Source organism: Lepus europaeus, chromosome 10 (genome assembly GCF_033115175.1).
Source record: "Lepus europaeus isolate LE1 chromosome 10, mLepTim1.pri, whole genome shotgun sequence".
Taxonomy (NCBI): Eukaryota; Metazoa; Chordata; class Mammalia; order Lagomorpha; family Leporidae; genus Lepus; species Lepus europaeus.
In genome coordinates, this window is record NC_084836.1 from 64,916,211 (window position 1) to 64,942,792 (window position 26,582).

General features: G+C 46.5%; 1 protein-coding gene across 5 annotated transcripts in view; it reads left to right on the forward strand.

Annotated features, from left to right (window-relative positions):
• PYM1 (PYM homolog 1, exon junction complex associated factor) overlaps positions 1–25,013 on the forward strand; it is a 26,928-nt gene extending 1,915 nt beyond the window's left edge. The window contains exons 1-4 of one of the 5 annotated variants that reach the window (XM_062203507.1): positions 2,236–2,798; positions 4,850–4,876; positions 23,765–23,858; positions 24,100–25,013. In XM_062203507.1, coding sequence (XP_062059491.1) covers positions 2,765–2,798; positions 4,850–4,876; positions 23,765–23,858; positions 24,100–24,583 — 639 coding nt within the window. In that variant the 5' untranslated portion in view covers positions 2,236–2,764 and the 3' untranslated portion in view covers positions 24,584–25,013. Of the gene's footprint in view, positions 1–2,116; positions 2,194–2,235; positions 2,799–4,849; positions 4,877–23,764; positions 23,859–24,099 lie in introns of those variants that run through there. The other 4 variants (XM_062203508.1, XM_062203509.1, XM_062203510.1 and 1 more) reach the window with 4 other exon arrangements.
• The last annotated feature ends 1,569 nt before the right edge of the window (positions 25,014–26,582 follow it).

Below are 26,582 nucleotides of genomic sequence, written 5' to 3' on the forward strand. Positions count from 1 at the left end.
GCAGAGCCTCCTCTGGGTACCCTATGTGGGTGCAGGGGCCCAAGCACCAGAGCCATGCTCCACTGCTTTCCCAAGCCACAGCAGAGCTGGATCAGAAGAGGAACAGCCAGGATATGAACTGGCGCCCAAATGGGATGCCGGCATTGCAGTCAGTGGCTTTACTCACCTCACTACCCCATAACGCCAGCTCTGTAGCCTGCGTTTTATTTCACTCCTTCATTTTCAGAACTACACGAAGTTAAAAGACAGTTAAAAAAAATTCTTCCTTTAAGACATTTTTTGGGACTTCAAGGTAGGGTTTGCATTTCTCTGTCTAATAAAGAATAAAGTGAAGCCGTCACAGTCTCGCCCGGTGTCTTCTTAGGCTCTGTGCTGGATTACAGCCCAAGTCAGTTACCGGTAGGGGTGGTGGAAGAAAGGCCAAGAAACACATAGGGAGGAAGAAGCGTCTGTTGCCTAGGGCTCCAGGTGCTCATTGCTTTCATCAACCACATCACAGAAGTCAGAAAGAAAGAAACCGCAATGAACAAAGGGAAAGGAAAAAACAGCAGCGTCTTCTGCCCGGGCCCCTTCTTTCCTCTCTTCCTCCTCAGGGTGGGGGGGGGGGGCCACATCCGGGGCCCAGGGCTGGGTCCCAGGCTGGGCTGCTAAGCAGATTATCAAGTTTCACTTCCTGTCAGCTCCAGAGCGAGGACAGGATATCTGGGGGCACAGAAGTGGGGCTTGGGTGTGGTGGCAAGCAGTCCACCTTAGGGTCACCCCTTGTGGGACCGTCTGGAAGCTGTAGACACCACTCCTCCCGTCTCTGCAGTCAACAGCACTGCACCCTACTAGGTTTACAAGCCTGATCCCACACTCTCACCTCTTACCATTTGTAACAGGATGGGATGCTAGGCTTCAAAAAATAATTAAATTGTATTTATTTGAAAGGAAGAAAGACAGACAGACAAGATGCTCTTTTCTGCTGGTTCACTCTCCCCCACTTCCCAAACACCTTTAACACCCAGGAGCTGGGGACTCAATCCAGATCTTCCACGTGGCAGGGACTGGTGTTTGAGCCATCATCTATCTTCCAAGAGTGTGCATTAGCAGGAAGCTGGATGGGAAGTGGAAGAGCCACAGCTGGGATCCAGGCACTCCCATACGGGTTGTGGGTGTCCCTAGTGGGGGCTTAGTCTGTGCCAAACACCTGCTCCTGTCTTTTTGAGATCCTTGGAGACAGAGAATGGGAAGGAAGGCAAACTGTAGCCTCCAGAAGAGTTTGGAGGCTTCATTTGTAAAATTCCTAGTCAAACTTGCTCAGTTTTTGTTTTTATTTATTTTTAAAAGATTTTAAAATATTTTTATATGAAAGGCAGAGTTACAGAGAGACGAAAAGAGAGAGAGAGAGAGAGAGAGAGATCTCTTTAAGCCCCCCCCCCCCCCAAATGCCGCAGGTCTGGGACTAGACCAGGCAGAAGCCAGGAGCCTGCAACTCCATCTGGACTTCCCATGTGAGTGGCAGGAGCCCAAATGCTTGGCCCAGGCACATTAGCAGGGAGCGGGGCTCATAGGGGATGCCGGCTTCGTAGACAGCAGCTGCCTGTTTTGCTTTTTAAATGGGGTATGCAGCCTATTGTTGGAGGTTGTCAGTAATATTCTCGTCTTCCCTAGTTCCAGTTACTGCTGGGCATTAAGCCAAAATGGGAGAGATGGAGGAAGGTCAAAGGGTGGATAGGCAAAAAGCCACACAGGAGTGAAGGAGGGCAGAGTTAGCACCTGAGGAGGGGAACCTGCTGGCGGTCCCTGCTAGGTTATAGGAGAAACAAGTTCAACGGGACTTCTTAGCCCTGGAGGAACGACAGTTGCTGAAGAGGGAGGAGGGAGGGTGCACATGTGGTTCCTCTGAAGAACAGGGCGGCTCCGGGCAGGGCAGGACTGCAAAGGCAGTGACCACACAGGGCCCATAATTACTGCTTTCGATCCCCAGCCCTAGGAGACTAGGACGAGGTTCATTAAAATACTAACTGGATCCGCCCATTAGTCTTCACCCTGCCCTCTGACCCTGGGGCCAGCGCAGGCCAACAGGGACTCGGGCCCTCGTCACTTCGCGGGCCGCCCCAGGGGCAGAGCCGGCCCGGACGGCCCGCCCCGCCCAGCCCGCCTCCTCCTCGGTCATGGAAGCTGCCGGCAAGCCCGAGGCTGCGGGGACAGGTGACCGACCCCGCGGCGCGCTCCTCTCGCGGGTCTCTGTCGGGAGAGTTGAGCTGGGTGGCCGAGGGCTATCGGCAGCCCCTCGCTGTCCCCAACTGCTTAGAGAGGGTTAGCTGGGGTCTTTATTCGCCTCCGGCAACCTTCGCGCGCCCGCCCCTTGTCACCGAGCCGCTTCGGGAACCTGGATGCAGGCCACCAAATCGTTTTCTTACTATCGGCCCTCCCCCTGCCCGCAGACCCCCGCTTTCCGGGCCCTTTTCCCTCGCAGGTCTTGGACGTGGAGGAGCGCCTGGCATGACAGGGGCTGTGCCTCGGAATTTCTCTCGGCACCCAGAGAAGTGTGTTACACGCAGCAGGCGCTCAGTGATGGTATCGGTGTCAGTAAAAGAGCCCACGGCTTTATTTTATTAACTGCTTCAGCTTCTCCCCTCTTCTCCACCTCCACCCACGAAATGGTGCGCTCTCCCTTTAAGACTAAAATGGTGGCTTGCAGCGATCAGGACTCCACTTCCGGTGGGGAGGGGGGCGGGACCCCAGCCCGCTCACGCCGGAAGTGGTTTGCGTTTTCAAGATGGCGACTCCCTATGTAACTGACGAGACCGGCGGTGAGTGCGGGAGGCGCGGAACCGCTTCTCCCCGGGCTCTCGGGGCAGGGGTTCGAACTTGGAAAGGGGTCTGTGCCCCGCCCATCCCGGGGCCCCTCCTTTGCCCCGCCCTCCGGACCGCCTTCCCCATTCATTCTCTTCTCGGGGTGTCACCTGCGCCCCCTTCTGGTCTCTTGTTTGGGGGTCTCTGCTTCCGGTCACTCAAACCTGGGGGTCCTTCAATGCTTGTCTCTATTCCCGGACCCTCGTGGGCCATCAGCTGCTCTCCGGCAGTTGGAGCACCCGTATCTCTTTTGGGGTCTCCAGCCTTGGGGGCTCCTGCACCCTCAGTTCCCTCCAATTCCTGCCCTCCTCCTTTCCCCCTCCCCCCCTCTTAGCTGTGCCTGCTTTCTGCCCTACCCTAGCCCCGTTTTCATTCTTTTTCTCGAAGCTATGTCTGCTGAAGACGTCCTCCTTGCTATATGGTGCTTTTTCCACTTTCTCATCTTCAGTTGTTGGGTCGCTGAGGTCCCGAGGTGTAAAGGGACCTAAAATAACTTTCAGTTTGAGTTTTCTTGGTGGCACCACCCATCTCTGCCTTCTCAGATGATGGCAATAGAGTGTGTGGGGTCTGAGTGTGGGAGAAGGCAAACACGAGGTGTCTGGTGACAAGCCCTTTGTCAGGTTGGTAGAGCCCACTGTTCCTTCTGCCTGGAGTGTCTGAGATATTGAAGTGCCTTGCTAGTGTATGTGAGGCGGGTGTTTTGAGAAAGAGAATCCAGGCTTTCATCATGGTTTTGTCCCACCCCAGTCACCCCCTCTTTAGCAAGATGTGCATGGTAGTAATATCTGCCCAGTGGTCAAATAAGATAGTATACATGAAAGCAGTTTGCAAGGTGCTGTGCAAGTGTAAGGTGTTGGTTTTTGTGTTCTCTAGAGGTGACACTGCGTGCTACATACGGTCTGTTTTAAAAAATGCCGTTTATGCCTCTCTCTGTGCTGTTTCCATGTTCCTTACACCTCAGTCCACCTATGTCATGGTACCTAGTGAAAATAAAGGTGTCACTTCTTCTCAAGCTCCTGTTTAAAATGGTACTGCATCTTTCCTTTTGCTTTCTCCTCAGTAAGTCCTTTATAAACTAACAATTTTTATTTTTTTTTCTTAGATTGATTTATTTATTTGAAAGTCAGGGCTACACAGAGGAGAGGCAGAGAGAGAGAGAGGTCTTCCATCTGCTGGTTCACTCCCCAATTGGCCACAACAGCTGGAACTGCACCGATCTGAAGCCGGGAGCCAGGAGCCTCTTCCAGGTCTCCCATGTGGGTGTAGGGGCCCAAGGTCTTGGGCCATCTTCTTCTTCTTCTTCTTTTTTTAATTTTTGACAGGCAGAGTAGACAGTGAGAGAGAGAGAGAGACAGAGAGAAAGGTCTTCCTTTTGCCGTTGGTTCACCCTCCAATGGCCGCTGCGGCCGGCGCGCCGCACTGATCCGAAGGCAGGAGCCAGGTGCTTATCCTGGTCTCCCATGGGGTGCAGGGCCCAAGCACTTGGGCCATCCTCCTCTGCACTCCCGGGCCACAGCAGAGAGCTGGCCTGGAAGAGGGGCAATCGGGACAGAATCCGGCATCCCGACCAGGACTAGAACCTGGTGTGCCGGCGCCGCTAGGCGGAGGATTAGCCTGTTGAGCCACGGCGCCGGCCTTGGGCCATCTTCTACTGCTTTCCCAGGCCATAGCAGAGAGCTGGATCAGAAGTGGAGCAGCCGGGTCTCAAACTGGTGCCCATATGGGATGCCGGTGCTTCAGGCCAGGGCATTAACCTACTGTGCCACAACACCGGCCCCTAAACTAACAATTTTTAATGCATGCTTTAAAAATGTTATAATCACCCAATACCTGCTTCTATACCTGCTTCTCACTGTTACTGTGATTTTCATTAAATAAAGAAAACAGTTATTACATCTCACCCTATCCTGCCACCAAGCGGTATCTTCTGTTCCCTGTCACTATGTGGAAGAGAAGCAGGAATTAACTGCTTTTTTTTTTTTTTTTTGCTTTTATTTACTACTTCCAGGTTGTCAACCTACCACTGGCACTTATGGTAGGTATTGTGGAAGGTATTGCTATGCAATTATAGTAGTTTCGCTAAGACTTCCATGTGCTGCCCAGACCTATGGCATCATATTTCTCCTTGGTATCATTCTCAGAGTCTCAGGCACCTGTGTGATACTTTGATTTCATAGTTCCTCAGTGTAAAACCATGGAGTTTCCTTTGAATTTCTAAAACAGCTGCACATCAGAATCACTACATCCTGCATCTCCTGTGACACTGCTTTCCTTTTGGGTGTTCCCCACCACTTTCACCTCCTTATCACTACCTTCTTCTACATCCTGAACCCCCAGAATCAGCTTTTTGTCTTCCTTAGCTCCTCTGGTTCTTGACCCTTCCGTTGTGTTGGCTTTGCCAGGACCTCATGACTACTTTGACGCCACCTAGCCACCCCTGTATGACTACCCACTTTGTTACTGTCCTTCTTGCTGTTTTCATTAGTTGTGATCTTCTATATTAAGCAAGCATTTCCATGATCTTGAATCATTCCTGTCAACTCTCAACTCTTTTTTTTTTTTTTTGGCTTCTAGGCCATACTACAGTGAGAGAGAAAAAGTCCAGAAGCTAGCAGATTCAGTAGAAAGTAAGTTCGTGTTAACTTCTGCCAAGATCACAGCTTCTCTCCAATTATTTTTTCCTTACATTGTCCCTTGGCTATTTCCTCAGCCTTTTCTGGTTCCTATGGTAGATAACCTCACTTTATATTTCACTGAAAAACCAAGGTCCTTCGCTCTTCCTTGTTTGCAGGCAGGTTTCTTGACTATCAGGTCTATACCTGTTCTTTCCATTTCCCTATTGCTTATCTGCTTCTTAACTCTTTTCAGTCATTATTTCTAGCACCATACTCTTCTGAGTTGCCTGTCCCAAGTGAAGCATGTGGGTCTCAAGCTGGTGCCCATATGGGATGCCAGCGCCGAAGGCGGCGGCTTTACCTGCTGTGCCATAGCTCCAGCCCACCCCTATATGCTTATGAGGTACCATATCATGGTAGAGTTTTTGTTGTTGTTTTGTCTTCTTTGCTGTCTTCTCTTCTTTTTGAAGAAGTTCTGGGCTCATATATTTCCTGCTGCAGTCCTAGAACTAACCGTTTTTCCAATAAGCACTTGTTTTTATTAAAAAATGGTATTAAAAACCAACATCTGAGCACTAGGTGTTTTCATTGCTATTGGGATATTTGCGCATCCTCTTTTACTACTCTTTCCCCTCCCCCTACAGTGAAATAGCATTCTCGCGTTTATACTGCTGTTATCCTTGTCCATGGTCAGTACTTGCTAGTTACATGGTGTTGGGAATTTTAAGCCTTGGGAATATAAGCCTTAGTTTTCTCATCGCTGAAACTGGAGTAACAACTCCTACAACATAGGACCATTGTATAAATTAAAACTTAAATGATTTCTATGTCTGGCACATAGTGTCCAACATATATTTTGCAATTATTACAATTATGAAGGGTTATTGTATGGATTAGAATAAATTATATATGCCAAGTACCAAATATGGTCCTTTTTCATTTTTTTAAAATCAGGCTCAGGTGAGGACCACTTTTATATAACACATCCCAGACAATATGTGATTTCCTTTGTTGGCCTGAGGTTTTCTTTTTCTTTTCTTTTTTTATTTGACAGATAGAGTTAGACAGTGAAAGAGAGAGACAGAGAGAAAGGTCTTCCCTCTGCTGGTTCACCCCCTAAATGGCCGCTATGGCCGATGCTGCGTCGATCCAAAGCCAGGAGCCAAGTGCTTCTTCCTGGTCTCCCATGCAAGTGCAGGGCCCAAGCACTTGGGCATCCTCCACTGCCCTCCTGGGCCACAGCAGAGAGCTGGACTGGAAGAGGAGCAACCGGGACTGGAACCCGGCACCCATATGGGATGCCAGTGCTGCAGGTGGAGGATTAACCAAGTGAGCCACGGCACCAGCCCCTCTTTCTTTTTTCTTTTCTTTTCTTTTTTTTTTTTTTTAAGATTTATTTTATTTATTTGAAAAGCAGAGACTCCTTCCATCTGCTGATTCCTCCCAGGAAGTGCATAAGCAGGAAGCTGGATGGAAAGCAAAGGGACCTGGATTTGAACCAGGCACTTCAACCTGGGACACAGGTGTCCCAAGCAACAACTTCAGTGCTACACCAAGTGCTCACCTTGATCTTTTCTTTTTTGAATTAAAAAAAAAAAATTTTTTTTTTTTTTTTGAAAGACAAATTGAGAGTTTGTCCATCTACTGGTTCACTCCCCAAATGACTGCAGTAGCCAGAGCTGAGCCAAGCCAGTGCCAGGAACCTGGAATTCAGTCCTGGTCTCTGACCCAGTGTCGGGGAGAGGGACACAAGTACATGTCCCCTCACTGCCCCCTCCCAGGGTGCCCATTGGATTGGAAGCAGACTAACTGGGACTTGATCTGGGCACTCTGCTGTGGGATGTGGGGGTCCCAAATGCCTGCTCTGGTAGTTCTGTGATTTTTGTTCAATATAATTCTTTTTTTTTTTTTAAAGATTTATTTATTTATTTGAAAGAGTTAGAGAGAGAAGGAGAGGCAGAGAGAGAGAGAGAGAGAGAGAGAGAGAGAGGTCTTCCATCCACTGGTTCACTCCCCAATTGGCTGCGATGGCTGGAGCTGCACCGATCTGAAGCCAGGAGCCAGGAGCTTCCTCCAGGTCTCCCATGTGAGTGCAGGGGCCCAAGGACTTGGGCCATCTTCTACTGCTTTCCCAGGCCACAGCAGAGAGCTGGATCAGAAGAGGAGCAGCCAGGACTCAAACCAGTGCCCATATGGGATGCCGGACCTGCAGGCAGCGGCTTTACCCACCACATCACAGCATCATCCCCTCAATATAATTCTTTTACTTCAGAGTCTACTGTTCAGTTTGGTACATATCCTTCTATCCTTTTTTGTTTATTTTTTTGTTTTGTTTATTTGAGAGGTAGAGAGAGACAGAATGAGCTGCCATCCATTGGTTCTCTCCCCAAATGCCTACAAAGGCTGGGGCTGGGCTAGGCTGTAGCCAAGAGCCAGGAACTCAAGCATGTGAGCCATCACCTGCTAAAAGCAAGAAAGAAGCTGAAATCGAGACCAGAGGTCGGACTGGAACCCAGGCACTCCTGGGTGGGATGTGGGCATCCCAAGCAGCATCTTAACAGCTAGGCCAGTGCCCATCTCATTTTTTCCTTTATTTTTAAAAACTTGCTGAATCAGATGACATGCTTTTAAACTTTTAAAAAAATATTTATTTGAAAGTCAGAGTTACAGAGAGGCAGAGGCAGAGTGTGGGGGGGTCTTTCATCTGCTGGTTCACACCCCAAATGACTGCAACAGCTGGAGCTGCGCCAATCCGAGGCCAGGAGCCAGGAGCTTCTTTCAGGTCTCCCACACAGGTGCAGGGGCCCAACGACTTGGGCCATCTTCTACTGCTTTCCCAGGGTATAGCAGAGAGCTGGATTGGAAGTGGAGCAGCCAGGACCTGAATTGGCACCCATATGGGATGCTGGCACCCACTTTTTTAACTTTCTAAAATATTTTTTTATTTATCTGACAAGTGACTGAGAGAGGGAAAGACACACACACACGGAGTGAGAGTGAGAGTGAGAGAGATCTTCCATCTGCTGATTTACTCCTCAAATGGCCACAATGTCTGGGACTGGTCCAGACTGAAGCCAGGAGCCCAGAACTCCATCTGGGTCTCCTACTTGAGTAGCAGGGCTGCAGGTACTTGGGTCCTCTTCCACTGCTTTCCCAGTGGAGCTGGACCAGAAGTTGAGCAGCTAGGATTCTAATGGATACTCCGATGTGGGCTGCTGGTGTCATAATCAACAGCTTAACCCTTCTGCACTACAATGCTGGCCCCAAGAATATGTTTTTATGTCTTACCTTTTCATATAATTTTTTTTAAATGTATTTATTTATTTGAGAGGCATAGTGACATAGATAGGGAAAGATAGAGAAAAAGGTCTTCCATCTACTGGTTCACTCCCCAAAAGGCCACAATGGCCAGAGCTGGGCCAATAGGAAGCCAGGAGCCAGGAGCTTCTTTCAGGTCTCCCACGTGGGTGCAGGGGCCAAAGCACTTGGGCCATCTCCTAATGCTTTCCCAGGTCATAGCAGTGAGCTGTATTGGAAGAGCAGCAGCTGGGACACAAAGTGGCACCCATATGGGATGCAGGCACTGCAGGCAGAGGCTTAACCTACTATGCCATAGCGCCTCGCCCTCCTTATTTATATTTTTAAATTTTTTTTTTTAATATTCATTTGAGAGGCAGAGCTACAGACAGACAGACAAAGGTCTTCCATCCACTGGTTCACTCCCCAAATGGCCTCAGTGGCCGGAGCTGAGCCCATCCGAAGTCAGGAGCCAGGAGCTTTTTCCTGGTCTCCCATGTGGGTGGCAGGGGCCCAAGCACTTAGACATCTTCCACTGCTTTCCCAGGCCATAAGTAGAGAGCTGGATTGGAAGAGGAGCAGCCGTGACATAAATCAGCGGCCATATGGGATGCTCCATGTAATCTTATGACATATTTTTCCTTGCTATTAAAAACCTATTGTAAGGAAGGAATGCGGTAGAGGGGTCAGGGAGGGAGGGAGGAAGGGAAATCAAATCACACTGAATCTGTTAAAACTCATTAAACATCAAAGTTTAAGAAATTGCATGTAAGCTGGCGCTGTGGCTTAACAGGCTAATCCTCCGCCTTGCGGCGCTGGCACACCAGGTTCTAGTCCCAGTTGGGGCGCCGGATTCTATCCCGGTTGCCCCTCTTCCAGGCCAGCTCTCTGCTATGGCCCGGGAAGGCAGTGGAGGATGGCCCAAGTGTTTGGGCCCTGCACCCGCATGGGAGACCAGGAGAAGCGCCTGGCTCCTGGCTTCAGATCAGTGAGCTGCGCCGGCCGCAGCAGCCATTGGAGGGTGAACCAACGGCTAAAAAGGAAGACCTTTCTCTCTGTCTCTCTCTCTCTCACTATCCACTCTGCCTGTCAAAAAATAAAAATTAAAAAAAAAAAAAAAAGTATGGCTTTGAATCCCATCTACCATATTAAAAAAAAAAAAAAGAAATTGCATGTAAAAAAATAAAGATAATATTCTTGGCTAAACAAAACAAAACAAAAAAAAACCATTGTAGGTGCTGGTGTTGTGTTGTGGGTTAAGCCTCTGCCTGCAACGCCAGAATCCCGTATGTGTACTGGTTTAAGTCCCAGCTGCTCCACTTGCAGTGCAGCTTCCTGCTAATGTTTCTGGGAAGGCAGTGGAAGATGGCTCAGGTGCGTGGCCCCTGTACCCACGTGGGAGACCTGGAAGAAGAACTTGGATCCTGACTTTGGCCTGTCTCAGTGCTAACTGTTCTAGCCATCAGAGGAGTGAACCAGAGGATGGAAGATCTCTCTTCTCTCTCTCTCTCTCTCTCTCTCTCTGAATTTCAAATAAATACATCTTAAAAAAAAAAAGCATTGTAAACATCTTCTTTTTAATTTATTTTTTATTTTTTATTTTTTTTGTATATGTAAACATCTTCTAAAATACTGGCAGAGTGTTTTATTATTTGTGCATGTACCCTATCTTACGTTTCTTCTGTTACTAGAATTGTTTCTAAAATTTCTATTTCAGGAACTCTGGGGACAGGCATTTGGTACAACAATTGGGATGTGATTGAAGGCACTTGCATCCCATATCAGAATGCCCTATATGGGTGGCAGGAAAACACCCAGGAAACCAGTTACTTCAGTAACTGTGTACTTCAGTGCTGTGTTCCAGGGTCTATCTCAGCAGGAAGCTGGAGGCAGGGGGTAAAAGCAGATGTTGAACCCATGTACTCTGATATGGGATGTCATAACCAGCATTTTTAAAAAAGATTTATTTATTTTATTTGAAAGTCAGAGCTACTCAGAAAGAGGAGAGGCAGAGAGAGAGATAGGTCTTCCGTCCGATGGTTCACTCCCCAGATAGCCGCAACGGCCGGAGGTGCGCCGATTCGAAGCCAGGAGCCAGGAGCTTCTTCCAGGTCTCCCACGTGGGTGCAAGGGCCCAAGGACTTGGGCCATCTTCTACTGCTTTCCCATGCCATAGCAGAGAGCTGGATTGGAATAGGAGCAGCTGGGACTAGAACCAGCACCCATATGGGATGCCAGTGCTTCAGGCCAGGGCGTTAACCCGCTGTGCCACAGCGCCGGCCCCCAGCATTTTTTTTTTTAAAGCCCGCAACTCTTTCTTTCTTCCTTCCTTCCTTCCTTCCTTCCTTCCTTCCTTTCTTTCTTTCTTTCTTTCTTTCTTTCTTTCTTTCTTTCTTTCTTTCTTTCTTTCTTTCTTTCCTTCTTTTCTTTTCTTTTCTTTTCTTTTAAGATTTGTTTATTTATTTGAAAGAATCACATAGAGAGAGAAGGAGAGGCAGAGAGAGAGAGAGGGAGGTCTTCCATCCTCTGGTTTACTCCCCAGTCAGCTGCAACGACCAGAGGTGCGCTGATCTGAAGCCAGGAGCCAGGAGTTTCTTCCAGGTCTCCCACGTGGGTGCAGGGGCCCAAGGACTTGGGCCATCTTCTACTGCTTTCCCAGGCCATAGCAGAGAGCTGGATGGGAAGTGGAGCAGCCAGGTCTCATCCCATAAGGGATGCCATTGCTGCAGGCACTGGCTTTACCTGCTGTGCCATAGCTCTGGCCCCATCCAGCATTTTAAACTTTAGGCCAAATGCCCACTCCTGAAAGATATTTTCATATTCTAAATAAAATATAAATCACAAATATAACTGGTAATTCCAGAACATAGAGTTTAGCAGTTTTTCTTTTAATGCACATAGCTAACATGTAAAATAACATGGTTGGAATCATACTGAAAGGCTATATATACCAAAATAAGAGCCTCAGCCCTTAGTAGTACTCTGAGATGTGCTCCAGAACAAGCAACTCTAAGATTTCTGTGCTCAGATACCTTTGGGAACTACTGTAAGCCATATTCCCATCTTGTGAATGCACATGAATATGAACATATTTATTCATTTAAGCCTTGCTATTAAAAACAAAAACAAAGGATAGGTGTTGTGGTGTAGCAGGTTAAGCTGTTGCCTGCAATGCTGGCATCCCATTTGGATGCCAATTTGAGTCCCAGCTGCTCCACTTCCCATCTAGCTTCCTGCTCATGGGCCAGGGAAAGCAGAAGAAGATGGCCCAAGAGGAAGGAGCCAGCTGGGCTCCTACCACCCACATGGGAGACCTGGTTGAAGATCCTGGCTCCTGGCGTGCAACTATTTGGGTAGAGAACTGGTGGATGGAAGATATCTCTGTCTCTCCCTGTCAGTAAGTCTGCCTTTCAGAGAAATACATGCATCTTCAAACAAAACGAAATCTTTTCTTGTGTGTGTTTTACTCAGAATTTCGCAGACTTATTTAACAGTTTTTTAGGGTAACTCCTGTTAATGTATTATAGAAGTAATAATTTGTTTGTTTAAAAATTTGAATTGATTTTATTGATTTGAAAGACAGAGAGAGAAAGAGATCTCCCATTTGCTGATTTACTCCACAAATGCCCACAGCAGCTGGTGCTGGCCAGGCTGAAGCCAGGAGCAAGGAACTCCATCTTGAGTCTCTCACATGGGTGGCTGGGTCTCTACCACTTGAGCCATTACCTTCCCAGGGCACACAATAGCAGGAAGCTAGAATCCGGAATGGAGCTGGGACTGGAGTCCAGGTCTCTCATGTGGTGGCAGGAGTCCAATTATTTGCACTATCACTGCTGCCTTCCCTGGTCTGTGTTAGCAAAAAGCTGAGGTCAGGAACTGGAGCTGGGTACTCTGATGTGGGAAATGGTCCTCTTTTACCTGGTATCCCAACTGCTAGGCTGATTTTACCGCTTAGAGTACATTGGTATCCTCATGTTTAAAAATTCTGGGATGGATGAAAATGATAAAAATGATATTTTATTATTTTAATTTCTATTTTCTTTGTTTACTAGTGACGTTGAATTTCTGTTTTCATTGTTTACTGGTGAGGTTGATCCGTTATGTATTCTTTCATTTATAACAATACATAATATCATAATGAACACAACCTTTGGAATTCACAGCCTGGATTTTTTTTTTTAAGATAAATTTATTTATTTATTTGAAAGGCAGAGTTACAGAGATAGAGGAGAGAGAGAGAGAGAGAGAGAGAGAGAGAGAGAGAGAAAGAAAGATCTTCTATTCACTGGTTCATTCCTCAAATGGCTGCAATGGCTGGGGCTGGCCAGGAGTCTCCCACATGGGTGTAGGGACCCGTGCACTTGGGGTCATCTTCCACTGTTTTCCCAGGAGCTAGATCAGAAGTTTAGCAGGGGCTGTTGCTGTGGTGTAGGTTAAGCCTCCACCCGCAGTGCTGGCATCCCATATGGTGCCAGTTCGAATCCTGACTGTCTCACTTCTGATCCAGCTCCCTAACAATGCTCTTGGGAAAGTAGCAGAAGATGGCCCAAATGGTTGGGCCCCTGTACTCATATGGAAGACCTAGATGAAGCTCCTGGTTCCTGGCTTTGGCCTGGCCAGCCCTGGCTGTTGTGGCCGTTTGGGGAGTGAGCCAGTGGATGGAAGATCTCTCTCTTTCTCACTCTGTATTTCTGCCTTTCAAATAAATAAATAAATCTTTAAAAAAAAAAAAAAATGGAGCAGCTGGGGCTTGAACCAATGTTCATATGGGATGCTGGTTCTGCCAATGGTGGCTTAACCAATTGTGCCACAATGCCAGCCTCATGGTTTTTTTGTTTGTTTGTTTGTTTGTTTTCCTTTCTTTCTTCTTCTTCTTCTTTTTTTTTTTTTTTTTTTTTTTTTTAAAGATTTATCTGTTACTTGAAAGGCAAGAGTTACAGAGGGAAAGAAAGGGAGACAGATCTATCTCAAGGTTCACTCCCCAGATGATTGCAATGTCCTCATCCAGAGCCAGGTGCTTCTCCAGGTCTCCCAGGTCCAGGCAGGGGCACAGACCCTTGGGCCATCTTTGCTGCTTTTCCCAGGCCATTACCAGGGAGATGGATCAGAAGTGGAGCAGCTTTGGGGCCGGTTTGGTGCAGTAGGTTAATGCTTCACCTGGGTGTCATTATCCCATATGGGCGCTGGTTCTAATCCCAGCTGCTCCTCTTCAGATTGAGCTCTCTGCTGTGGCCTGGGAAAGCAGTAGAAGATGGCCCAAGTCCTTGGGCCCCTGCACCCATGTGGGAGGCTCGGAAGAAGCTCCTGGCTCTTGGTTTTGGATCGGTGCAGCTCCGGCCGTTGGGGCCATTTGGGGTGTGAGCTAGTGGATGGAAGACCTTTCTCTCTGTCTCTCCCTCTCACTGTCTGTAACTCTACCCCTCAAATAAATAAAATCTTTAAAAAAGAAAAAAAAAAAAAAAGAAGAAGAAATAAAGTAGCCGGGACTCTAACCGGAGCCCATATGGGATGTCAGCCAGTGTCTCAGGTGTTGGCTTAACCATATGTACTGCAGTACTGGCCCCGTAGCCCGTGTTTGAATTCTGAAGAAGTTTACTAACTTTGGACAAGTTATTAAAGTTCTTATCTGTAAGGTTGGAATTAATATTGCATAGTTGTGAAAATTAAATTAAGATAATGTATATAAACACTGAGCAGTGTTCTTGGCAAGCAAACAATGAAGGGTGGCTGCTATTACTTTTTGAGAATTGACTATTGAATTTATGTATGGACTGCATCCAAAGCCCCGGTCTCTGATATGAGCACAAACTGCTTTTCAGTGTACTGTTATCACATACTACGTTTTTGCTTGTACTTCTAGTGAAATTGGACTATGAGATAGATGGAATAGCAGTGTAATGATGTGTGAATTTGGGAGTGTTGGGTTACAGCCATGTGCTACCTTTGTGATCTTGGACATGTCTTTAACCTCTCTTCAGCTGTAAATGATAATGTCTCCCCATTGTCTAGATTCAGCAACACAGTTTATGTCAAGTTCCTTGTATGTGGCTTCTTCTTAAATGCTGTCTTCGGCCAGCGCCATGGCTTAACAGGCTAATCCTCTGCCTTGCGGCGCCGGCACACCCAGTTCTATTCCCCCTTGGGGCACCGGATTCTGTCCCGGTTGCCCCTCTTCCAGGCCAGCTCTCTGCTATGGCCCGGGAAGGCAGTGGAGGATGGCCCAAGTGCTTGGGCCCTGCACCCGCATGGGAGACCAGGAGAAGCGCCTGGCTCCTGGCTTCGGATCAGCACGATGTGCTGGCCGCAGCGGCCATTGGAGAGTGAACCAACGGCAAAAAGGAAGACCTTTCTGTCTCTCTCTCACTATCCACTCTGCCTGTCCAAAAAAAGAAAAAAAAAAAAAAAAAGCTGTTTTCTACTTGTTCTTTACATAGGGTAGTTTTTCACTGCTATAGATTTGTTTCTTGGTCCTCTCTGACTCCCTTTCTCCTTCCTTTCTCTGCTCACAGAAATGTCGGCTGCTGATATGTTGTTACTATTACTATTACCTCGTCTTTAAAGTCAAGTCCCTAAAGTTGTCCTAATTTTCCGTCACTTTCCCTTACCAAATGGGGTGTGATTTGAAACTTTCAATGGTTGTGTGTCTGTGATTTGCCTACCTGCTCCTTACTTAAGACTGTACATTTCTTGAAGATAGGGACCATCTTGCTCATCTTGGCAATCCCTGTACCACCTAGTATAGTCCTTTTCTCATAAGAAGCTTTCAATAAATGTTTCTTTATACAATTTAATGAATTTGTAATCTGGCATCTGACCACTCTATTTTTCTGAGGCTATGTTCTCAGAAATAACCAGAGATTTCCAAATTGCCAAAAACAGTTACCCTTTTCTTGTTTCTTCTTGGCCTTGATCTCGCTGCAGTATTTGATATTGTTAACTGCCTGCCCCTTAATGCACTGTTTGACACTCAGTCACCTACCCTCACTCACCACTCTTTTCATCTCCATGGTCTCCAGCCATCCTGGTTCTCCTTTCCTGTGACTCACTTTCCCTCATTGGTGGTTCTTTTTTTTCCTTGAGGGATGTGGTGACAACCAATTTCCCCGGGTCATTTCTCCAGTTATTATTTTCTCTTTTTCTATTTTCTCTACATCAGAAGCTACATCCAGATCTTAGGATCGTTGGCCCTGAGGGTGCTCTAGATCCATGTTGCAGACCTCTCTCACTTGAAGCACCTTTCCCAGTCACTTCCCCCAGTCCCTTGGAGTTCCTCCACCCCTCACTGTGTTGTCTCCTCACTGTCTTCCTGCGACCCTGGGAAACAAGACCCTTTTCAATTCAAAGAGTTTTTGTTGTTAATGTAGATTTAAGGGAACAGATTGAAGACTATAAAAAACATTAGGCAAATGTAGTGGAGAAATGATGAAGCTTAAAAAGTTTTTATAGTAGCAGTCCCTAAGCTGTAGTTTCTCCCTCAAAGATGTTATCTGAAAGTCCTGATATTCTGCCCTTGGTTTTTATTTCTAGGGGTGGGAATCGCCAAACCTCTCCCTTCTTTTTGACTTCACCCTTGGATACCATCAAGGCCAGAGGATGGAACCAAGATAACATAAAATAGGTGCTCCTTTGTGATCATGGGGCTGTTTGTATCTCTGAGGGCTTCGGCACAGGATGGCCATTCAAGACGCTTCTGCCCTGCCTTTCCTCACAATCTGTCTTTGCTCCCAGACCTTCAGTTACACAATAGTCTTCCCTTATCCACAGTTTTGCTACTATGCTTTTACTTTCTGTGGTTTCAGTTAGTCTGTAGTCAACTGTGGTCCAAAAATATGGTACAGTATGATAAGATAGTTTGAGAGAAAGACCGTGTTCACATAATTTTTATTATAGTACATTGTTTTAATTATTCTATTATTAGTTATTATTGATCTCTTAGTGCCTGATTTATAAGTTAAACTATTATAGGTATGTATTTTTAGGAAAAATTAATATACAGGTTGAGTATGCCTAATCTGAAATGCTTGGCACCAGAGTAGAGACTTCAGATTGTTTCAGGTTTTAAACTATTTGTGTATACATAATGAGATATCTTGGGGATGGAACCCAATTCCATACACAAAATTCATTTAAATTTCATACACCTTAAACATATAGCCTGCAAATAATTTTATAAAAATTTTTATTGTGCCTGTGTTTTGACTGCAACCCATTAGATGAAGTCAGGTGTGGAATTTTCCACTTGTGGCATCATATTGGTACTCAATAAATTGTGAATTTTGGAGCATTTAGAATTTCAGATTTTTGGATCGGGGATGCTCAACCTATATAGGGTTTGGTACTGTCTGTGGTTTCAGGCATCCATGAGGGAGTCTTCAGATGTATCCCACACAGATAAGGGGGAACTACTGTAATCTCTATGCGATTAACTTAAATATATGCTTCTGATATTATCCCTTTCTTTCTGATTCCATGTAAAACACTACTTGTCTAGAATTAAATTAGTGTTTTCATAAAGTTATCTTCTCTTCTGGACTTTGTTTATATTAGTGGTTTTTATTCTTCCACTTTTCCAGATTCGAGTGATACTGTAATTAGTTTACTTATTTGTTGTCTTTCTTCCTTTCTAGAATGTATGCTATAAGAAGGCAAGAATCTTGCTTTACTCATTATTGTATGCCCAGCTCCTGTTACCATGCCTGGCACAACAGGAAGTGCTCAATAAACGTTTAAAATCCATGTGTGAATAAATGTTATTGCCATATGCCCTGCTTACCCATAGGTAAGGTGTGAAAAGAGAATGCATGTGAAAATATCAGATTAAGTCCCATAGCATTGTTTCAGTTCTTTCCTCTCTAATTCAAATCTTGGCAGTCTTTGGGTCCTGTTGACTTACCCTTTGTGATAAATTTCTCGCTCATTTTCCTTTCAATACCCGTAGAGACCATCTCAGTCAAGTCTTCTCATGTTGCAGCTATTGCTTTCATTTCCTCTCCCTCTGGTTTGTGGTACAGGCAGCCCTTTGTATCTGTGGTTTCTGCATCCATGGATTCAGCCAACCGTGGATTGAGAATGTTTGGGGAAAAAATTGTGTCTGTATTAAACATATTAGTACTTTTTGTCTTGATATTATTCCATAAACAACACAGTGTAACAACTCTTTGCATAGAATTTACAACATATTAGGTATTATAAGTAGTCTAGACTGACTGAAAGTATTTGGAAGGATATGCATAGATAATATGCAAATACTATGCCATGTTATATAAGGGACTTGAGCAGGATGCTTTGATAGCTCTAAGGGGTCCTAGAACCAGTCTCCATGGATACTTAGGGGCAGCTGTATGTATTTTCAGGTTAATCTTAAAGCATTGCTTTGAGCTGATCACCTGTCCTCACTTATTAATATTCTCCTACAGTCTGAGGCTTAAATCTAAACTTAGTGGACATAGGGGACCTTTCATATTTTCATGAATTTACCTCTAGTCTCTTTTCCCATTCAATATGCTTTTTGCCCAAAACATGCTAGATTGTTTCTGTTAAATTTACTCATTCAATAATTCAATCAGTATTTGCTGTCTCCTGTGAGCCAGGCTCTTGACTACAGAGTTCAAAGACAAAGTCCCTGCTGTGGAGCAGGCAAACAATTATGTTAAACATTAGAACATGATGAAGGCTAACATAGGTGCTGTGGGCACACAGAAGTCACCCCCTAACCTGGCTAAGGGTGTGCAGAGGTCAGGGAAGGCTGTTGTGGGGAGTTTATACTTGAACTTGACCTTTAAAGACCAATAGGAATTAACTAAGATAGGAAACAAAGAAAGTCTATTCCAGGCCAAGGGAAGCAAGAGCAAAAAGGCAAGGAGAATAGAGCCTGTGTCTGTATGGGGTTTGTGAATATTTCTGTGGCTTAGAGCAGCGTGTGTGGCTGGGTGCCAGGAGGCTGGAGATGAGGAAGAGCTAGGTCAAGGAGGCCTCTGTGTGCAGCTCCATCTTCCACGTAAGTACTCTGAGGGCAGCTGGAATCCAGGAAGGATTTTCACTGAAGGCATAGTCTGCTTAAACAGCCTTACCTGTTCCTTTGCTTATCTCTGTATGTCTGAAATCCTTCCCTCTCCCCTCTCTCCTCAACCACATCTCCAACTCCACCTGCCTACATCCTGCCCATATTCCAAGGACAACAACAGACACTATGTCCCTTTTAAAGTCTTTGTGAGTCATCTGGTTAACCATAGCTTCCAATAATTCCACTCTGTTTTGTAGAACTGTAGTTTTTCAAGCCATTTAGGAGAAATCTCAATCCACAGTAAAATAATACTAATGGGAATTCTTAAAAAGAAAAATTATGTATAAAATTATGAGCTCAATATAACATTTTCATTAATACATATTTCTTTTTTAAAAAAGAATTTATTTTCATTTTAGTTGACAGAGAGAGAGGTCTCCCATCTACTAGTTCACTCTGTAAATGCCTGCAACAATCAGGAGTTGGCCAGGTTGAAGCCAGGAGTGGAGCCCAGACCTCAATCCAGGTCTCCCATGTGTGTGGCAGGGATCCAGGTACTTGAGCCATCATGTGCTGCCTCCTGGGGAGTGCATTAGCTGCCACTGGAATCTAGTATGGGATACAGGCTTCCTGAACAGTGCCTTAACTACTGTGAGAACTGACCACTTCCTGTTTAGTCTTTTCTAAGCTTATAAATATGCATAAAATATTTAATAGTTGAAATTATGGTAGATAGACAAGCACATATTTTCTTTATGTTTTGCATTACATCATATTACATGATTTTTTATCATTTCTAGCAGATATATTACATATATTTAGACATTCTTGTATAATTGGATACGCAGCTTTAAAAACATTTAGGGAGGCCAGCATTGTTACAACCTCTGCTTGTAACACTGGCATCCCATATCGCAGTGCAGGTTTGAGTCCCAGCTCTTCCACTTTCAATCCAGCTTCCAGCTAATATGTCTGGGAAGGCAGAGGAAGATGGCTCAAGTACTTGGGTCCCTGCCACCCATGTGGGAGACCAGAATGGAGTTCCTGGCTCCTGGCTTTGGCTTGGCCCACTGCTGGTTGTTGCAGACTTTTGGGGAGTGAACCAGCAGATGGAAGCTCTCTGTCTCTCCCTGACTCTGTTGTTCTGCCTTTCAAATAAGTAAACAAATCTTAAAAAATTCTTTAGCTGTTTATAGATAATGCTTTAATTTTCATATAATTATCTCTTCCTTTAATTTTTTTTTCATGTTGGAACTATTTATACTAAATTCTCAAGATTGGGATTACTAAAACAAAGTGTCTTGAATGATTGCTCACATCTAGCCCTCTCACCCTTCCCCTGGTCAGTGTATCACTTACCATGTGCTGTCGGTTCTTTGACAGTATAGCTGGCATCAGTCTCCTCCTTTCCATTTTCATTGTTTCCACCAGTCTACCTCTCCAGGCCAGGATTATTGCAATATTTTTTTTTTCCTAACTCGCTTCCCCAGTCCCCAATTTTTTTTTTCCAATGTGCCTTTTTATCTCACCAGATTAATTGCCCTTAAAACATTGCTTTGGATATAGAATTCATTCATTTATCAAAAACTTCTGGGTAAAGGAGTCATTCATATGACAAATATTTATTGCATGCATGCATGTGCCAGATTTGAAACTCCTTCTCTGGCTCTGAGAGTCTGAACATCCTCCCAGTCATTGCACCAGTCCTTTCCCTGACTCAGCCAGACTGCCCTGTTTGCCGTCTCTGAGAGTGTCATCCCTCTACCTTCCCATGTCTGGAATTTTGTTTTGAAATGGGCTTCTATTTTGAATGCGTTCTGTTTCCATTTGCTGTAGTTGAGCCGTCTTCCTCCAGCCCAGCTCCAGTCTCAGCCTGCCAGCTGCTGCATGCTTTGGTTTCACTGCTGCCCCGCACTGCCACTGCTGGGTTAGAAGTACTCCGCGTACCCTCAGTGGTTCAGAGAAGGTGCAGGTCTCTTGACCTTGTTTTCAAGGCTTGCTTAGGTCTGGCCCATTTTTTTATTTCCAGCCTGGCTTCCTACTCTGGAGGTGAACTCTTCTCCTGACCCTTTCCACTCTGTTCCATGCCATCCCCACATCCGTGCCTTCTTTGCTCATGTTTTTTCTTCCTTCCATCGTGTCCACCTGTCAGGTCTTACCTGTTTTCTTTAACAGTTTTTGTTGTTGTTGTTTTGGGGGCTGATGTTCCATGCAGTGGTTAAGGTATCACTTGGAAACCTGCATCCCATATAGAATTGCCTGGGTTAGAGTCTGCTCTGCTTCCAACCCAGCTTCCTGCTGATGAACACGATGGTGTGTGAAGGGGGGTGCGCGGGTTATGACTCAAGTACTTGGATCCCTGCCACCAGCTGAGAGACCAGGACGGTTTTCCTGGCTTCTGGCTGCATCCTGGCACAGTCTTGGCTATTGTGGGCATTTGGGAAGTAAACCAACAGGTGGAGGATTTCTCTGTCTCTTTCTCTCTGCCTTTAAAATAAAATGAAAATAAACTAAGAGAGTGTTAAACAATGAATTAAGGGAATAATTATTGAATTTTTATTATAATTTATTAGTGATATTTGCATTTTAAACAAAAGATACCAATTTATTTAATAATATATAACCCATGTGGGATGTACTGTACTTTTATTTTTATAACTTTTTAAATGATTTATTTATTTAAAAAACAGAGTTAGAGGGAGGGAAAGACAGGGAGAGAGATCTTCCATCTGCTGGTTTATTCCCAAATGGCCACAACAGCTGGGGCTGAGCCAGGCTAAAGCCAGTGGCCTGGAACTCCATCTGGGTCTCCCAAGTGGGTCTGGGGACTTAAGGACTGGACCATCTTCTGCTTCCCTAGGCTCATTAGCAGGGAGCTAGATTGGAAGTGGAGCAGCTAGGACTGGAACCCACACCCATATGGGATGCTGCAGCATCTTAACCTGCTATGCCGCAATGCCAGCCCCAACTTTTATTTTTTAATTTTTAAAAAAGATTTATGTGTTTATTTATTTGAAAGGCAGAGAGAGACAGAGAGAAAGAGAGAGAGATTGATTTTCCATTTGCTGGTTCACTCTCCAAACAGCTACAACAGCCAGGTTGATTGAAGCCAGGAGCCAGAAGCTCCATCTGAGTCTCCCATATGGGTGTGAGGGGCCCAAGTACCTGTTGCCTTCCCAGGTACATTAACAGAAAACTGGACTGGAGTAACCTGGATTTGAATGAGGCACTGTGATGTATTGTGTGGGCATCCCAAGTAGTGAGCTTAACCTGTCATTCTGCAACACCTGCTGTGACTTAAAAAGAAACAAGCAAACAAAAAAAACCTCTTGTTTTCTGTATTTTCACAAAAAAAAGTAGTACAAAACATATACATGTTTTTTAAAAAAAATTTATTTAAAAGGCAGAGTTACAGAGAGAGTACAGGAGAGACAGGAGAGATTGGGTACAGAGAGGAGAAGTCTTCCATCTGCTGGTTCACTCCCCAGATGGCCACAACGGCCGGACATGGGCCAATCCAAAGGCAGAAGCCAGGAGCTTTTTCCAGGTCTCCCATGTGGGTACAGGGGCCTAAGGACTTGGGACTCAAACCAGTGCCCACATTGCAGGTAACGGCTTAACCCGCTACACCACAACAAAGGCCCCCAAACATATATATGTTAGTGGCTCCTATCAGCTGTTCTTCCAGGTTGTCCCTCTGAAAGTAACCAGCATTCAAGGCTTGCTATGTCCTTCTACACCTCTGTCTGTCCCTATGCCTGAGCTACACAGACCTTTAGGCGCTGCCCCTTGTGCCAACAAAATGGGGACCACGGGCTATACTAGCATTTTTTTTTTTTTTTTTTTTTTGACAGGCAGAGTAGACAGAGAGAGACAGAGAGAAAAGTCTTCCTTTTCCATTGGTTCACCCCACAATGGCCGCTGCAGCCGGTGTGCTGCGGCTGGCGCACCGCGCTAATCCGAAGCCAGGAGCCAGGTGCTTCTCCTGGTCTCCCATGCAGGTGCAGGGCCCAAGGACTTGGGCCATCCTCCACTGCACTCCTGGACCACAGCAGAGAGCTGGACTGGAAGAGGAGCAACCAGGACAGAATCCGGTGCCCCGAGGGGGACTAGAACCTGGTGTGCCGGTGCCGCAGGCAGAGGATTAGCCTATTGAGCCACGGTGCTGGCCTATACTAGCAATTTTCAAAGTGTTATCTGACCCTTGGGGTGTTCCTAAGAGCATTTCAGGAGTTCTATAACAGTTTTTGTGATAAAACAGGTTTATTTCCCTTTTTCATTGGGTTGACATCTGCACTGATGTTACAAAAGACATAGCGGGTAAAACTGCTCTCCCATCAGCATGCTTTTGGCAAGATGGTGCCCATATGGGATGCCAGCACCACAGGCAGAGGATTAACCTACTGTGCCACAGCGCCAGTCCCTCTTGTTCTTTTTAATAACAGCAGGTGCTCCATTGTGTGGATGAACCAAATTTGTGTAGTCATTAAACTGCGGATAGCCATTGAAGCTGCTTTCAGGTTTTTGCTAATTCAGTTAAGGCATCACCAAACCTGCTTTACATATATCCTTGTGCACTGGTACTTTTTATATCTGTAGTATGGATTCCTGGGAGTTGACCTGTTTTCAGAGTACATCTAAATAAAATTTCCCGTTCTCTATGGGCATGCTCTGTGGCCATTTCTCCCAATGGTTCTTGGTTTTGCCTCTTTTTAGCCTCTTGTTCATTACTTGACTTAATGTCTTCTTGCTGCCATCTTGTGTTTTAACAAAAAATTCTTCATCTGTGTCTCTCCTTTCTTGCCAACCAAATGATCAAAATAAAAGCCGGTTGAGAGCCGGATGGTGTGTTGTGCAGTGAGCAGGCACTCAGGAAATAGTGAATGCTGAGGAGAGGTGCTGGATGGCTAAGCCGAGGGAAGGGTGCACATTCATGCGTTCTGTGATCTTGGGGCAGTGTTGAAAAGTGAGAAGGAGTAACTCTCCATCTTCATTTCACTCATTTCAGGCAAGTACATCGCCTCAACACAGCGACCCGACGGGACCTGGCGCAAGCAGCGGAGGGTCAAAGAAGGCTACGTGCCCCAGGAGGAGGTCCCAGTGTGCGTGGTCAGGCTTGAGGAGGGCTGCTGGGTGGGGTCCCTACTGAGGGAGCTGCAAGGAAAAGGAGGGACGGAGGGAGGGCGACTCCTTCCAGACCCGGGATTGAGGGGCGAGGGAGGGTCGCAGTGCTCAGTCCTGTTCCCGTGACCTCTGTCCATCAGATCCTCCAAATGGGGCGGGGGGGGGGGGTAGGAAAGTCCCGGATTCTCTGCGGCTGCTGACACCTCCCTTTTCCTGCAGCTATGAAAACAAGTATGTCAAGTTTTTCAAGAGTAAACCAGACCTGCCCCCGGGGCTGAGCCCTGAGGCCACTGCTCCTGCCACCCCGTCCAGGCCTGAAGGTGGTGAGCCAGGCCTCTCTAAGACAGCCAAACGCAACCTGAAGCGGAAGGAGAAGAGGCGGCAGCAGCAAGAAAAAGGAGATGCAGAGGCCTTGAGCCGGACTCTTGAGAAGGTGTCTTTGGGAGACACAGCCCGACCCGCCAGTGCTCCACAGGGCTCCCAGGCAGCCCCCACAGCTGCCTCTGAGCAGCCTGACCCAGCTGCCACCACCGAGAAAGCCAAGAAGATAAAGAACCTAAAGAAGAAGCTCCGTCAGGTAGAGGAGCTGCAGCAGCGAATCCAGGCTGGGGAGGTCAGCCAGCCCAGCAGAGAGCAGCTGGAGAAGCTGGCGAGGAGGAGGGCGCTGGAGGAGGAGCTGGAGGACTTGGAGCTCGGCCTGTGAGGCCTCTGGGGAGTGGAAACGGACTGCACAACAAACCATGGGGCTCTGTGGGGTCCAGGGAAATGCGGGCGGCAGCAGGCAGGAGGGGTGCCCCCCGTCCTGGCTCACTGCCGCCTGTCCCCCAGGACCTAGCCTCTCCCTCATTCCTTCCCCTGTCTTCCCAATTCCTGGTTTTTGGACTTTTCCCCCGCCCGTTCCCAGTGTTCCAGACCTCAGTGACTACCCCCAGATACCTCTGCTGCTGATTCGGGTGTCTTGTTTAAAAGAAAATTGGGTGGGTGGGCGTCTGTCCGAGAACTGAGGTTGTGGGTAGAGGGAGTATGCCCAAATCTCCGAGTCCTGATTCCTGTTCAAGGTGTTTATGGATTATTGCCCCCTCCATCCCTCACCTCTTTTTTGTTTTGTTTTGTTTTTTTTTAAAGAACAAGAATAAACTCAAGTAGACAACATGTCTGGCTTTGCCTCTTTCTGTTCTGTTCCTAGTAGGTATTTTATCCCCTGTGTTTGGCACAGGAAGAGTATTGGGAGTAAAATTCCTTTTTTAATTTTTAAAGTTTGTATATATGGGGCCGGTGCTGTGGCGCAGCGAGTTAACACCCTGACCTGATGTGCCAGCATCCCATAGGGGCGCTGGTTCGAGTTGTGGCTGCTCCACTTCCGATCCAGCCCTCTGCTATGGCCTGGGAAAGCAGTAGAGGATGGCCCAAGTCCTTGGGCCCCTGCGCTTGTGTGGGAGACCCAGAAGAAGCTCCTAGCTCCTGGAGCCAGTTCCGGCCGTTGCGGCCAGTTGGGGAGTGAACCATTGGATGGAAGACCTCTCTGTCTCTCTGCTTCTCCTCTCTCTGTGTAACTCTTTCAAATAAATAAATAAATCTTAAAAAAAAAAAAAGTTTGTATATATCTATTTGAAAGGCAGAGTAACACAGAAAGAGGAAGAGACAGAGATCTTCTATCTGCTGGTTTATTCCCCCAAACGGCTGCAACAACCAGGCTGAAGCCTGGAGCCAGGAACTCCATCCAGGTCTCCCTTGTGGGTGGCAGGGCCCAGGGACTTGGGCCATCTTCTCGCTGCTTTCTCAGGCACTTGAGCAGGGAGCTGGATTGGAAGCAAAACATCTGGGACTTGAATTGGTGCTCTGTTATGGGATGCTGGCCTTACAGTGGTGGCCACAACACAGGCCCCTCCTTTTTAAGTTTTAAAAATTGTCAGTGTCTGACCAAATTAGCAACACTGATTTCTATACTTGTTTGCTCAGACCTCAGGAAACAAAAATGTGTTATAATCAAATTTGGAACAAATTTAACTTGATATAGTACCTGATACGTGTTGTCACTACTATGTGCTGCATAGCAATGACTTGTGCCTGCCTTTACTGTTTCTGAAGAGACATTAAAATTTTTTATTTATTCGTTTTCACTTTACTTGAAAGGCAGACAGATCTTCCATCCACTGGTTCACTCCTCAAATGCATGCAATGGCCAGGGCTGGGGTGAGCCAAAACCCAGAGCCTAGAACCCAGTCTGAGCCTTCCATGGGTGTAGCAGGGGCCCAAGTACTAGAGCCATCATCTGCTGTCTCCCAGGACACCCGGATCTCGGACTTGAGTCAAGCACTTTGATTATGGGCTGCAGGTGTCCTAAGAGGTGTCCTAACCCGTGAGGCCAAATGCTTGTCCCTAAAGACACTCTTGACCTACACGGGTAACTTAAAACCGTGTCTTCTCAGATACAAGATGCAGCTGTGGGGGCAAAGTAACGATGCAGGGAGAGGAATTTACAGCCCCATAGATTTATTACTTAACTTTTGTGTGCCCTCTGATTGGCGCACCCTCAGTGGCCGTAGTGTTTCTTTCTAGCCAGCTGCTAACGTAGAGAGCAAGGCAAGGGCAAGCTGGCTGAGTGAGCTCTGCGAAGGATTCAGAGTGAATTGTGCTTGCAGCTGCCATGAGTGGCTGTTGCACTTCAACTCCAGCATTGCCTCCAGCTCACTGAGCTCCGG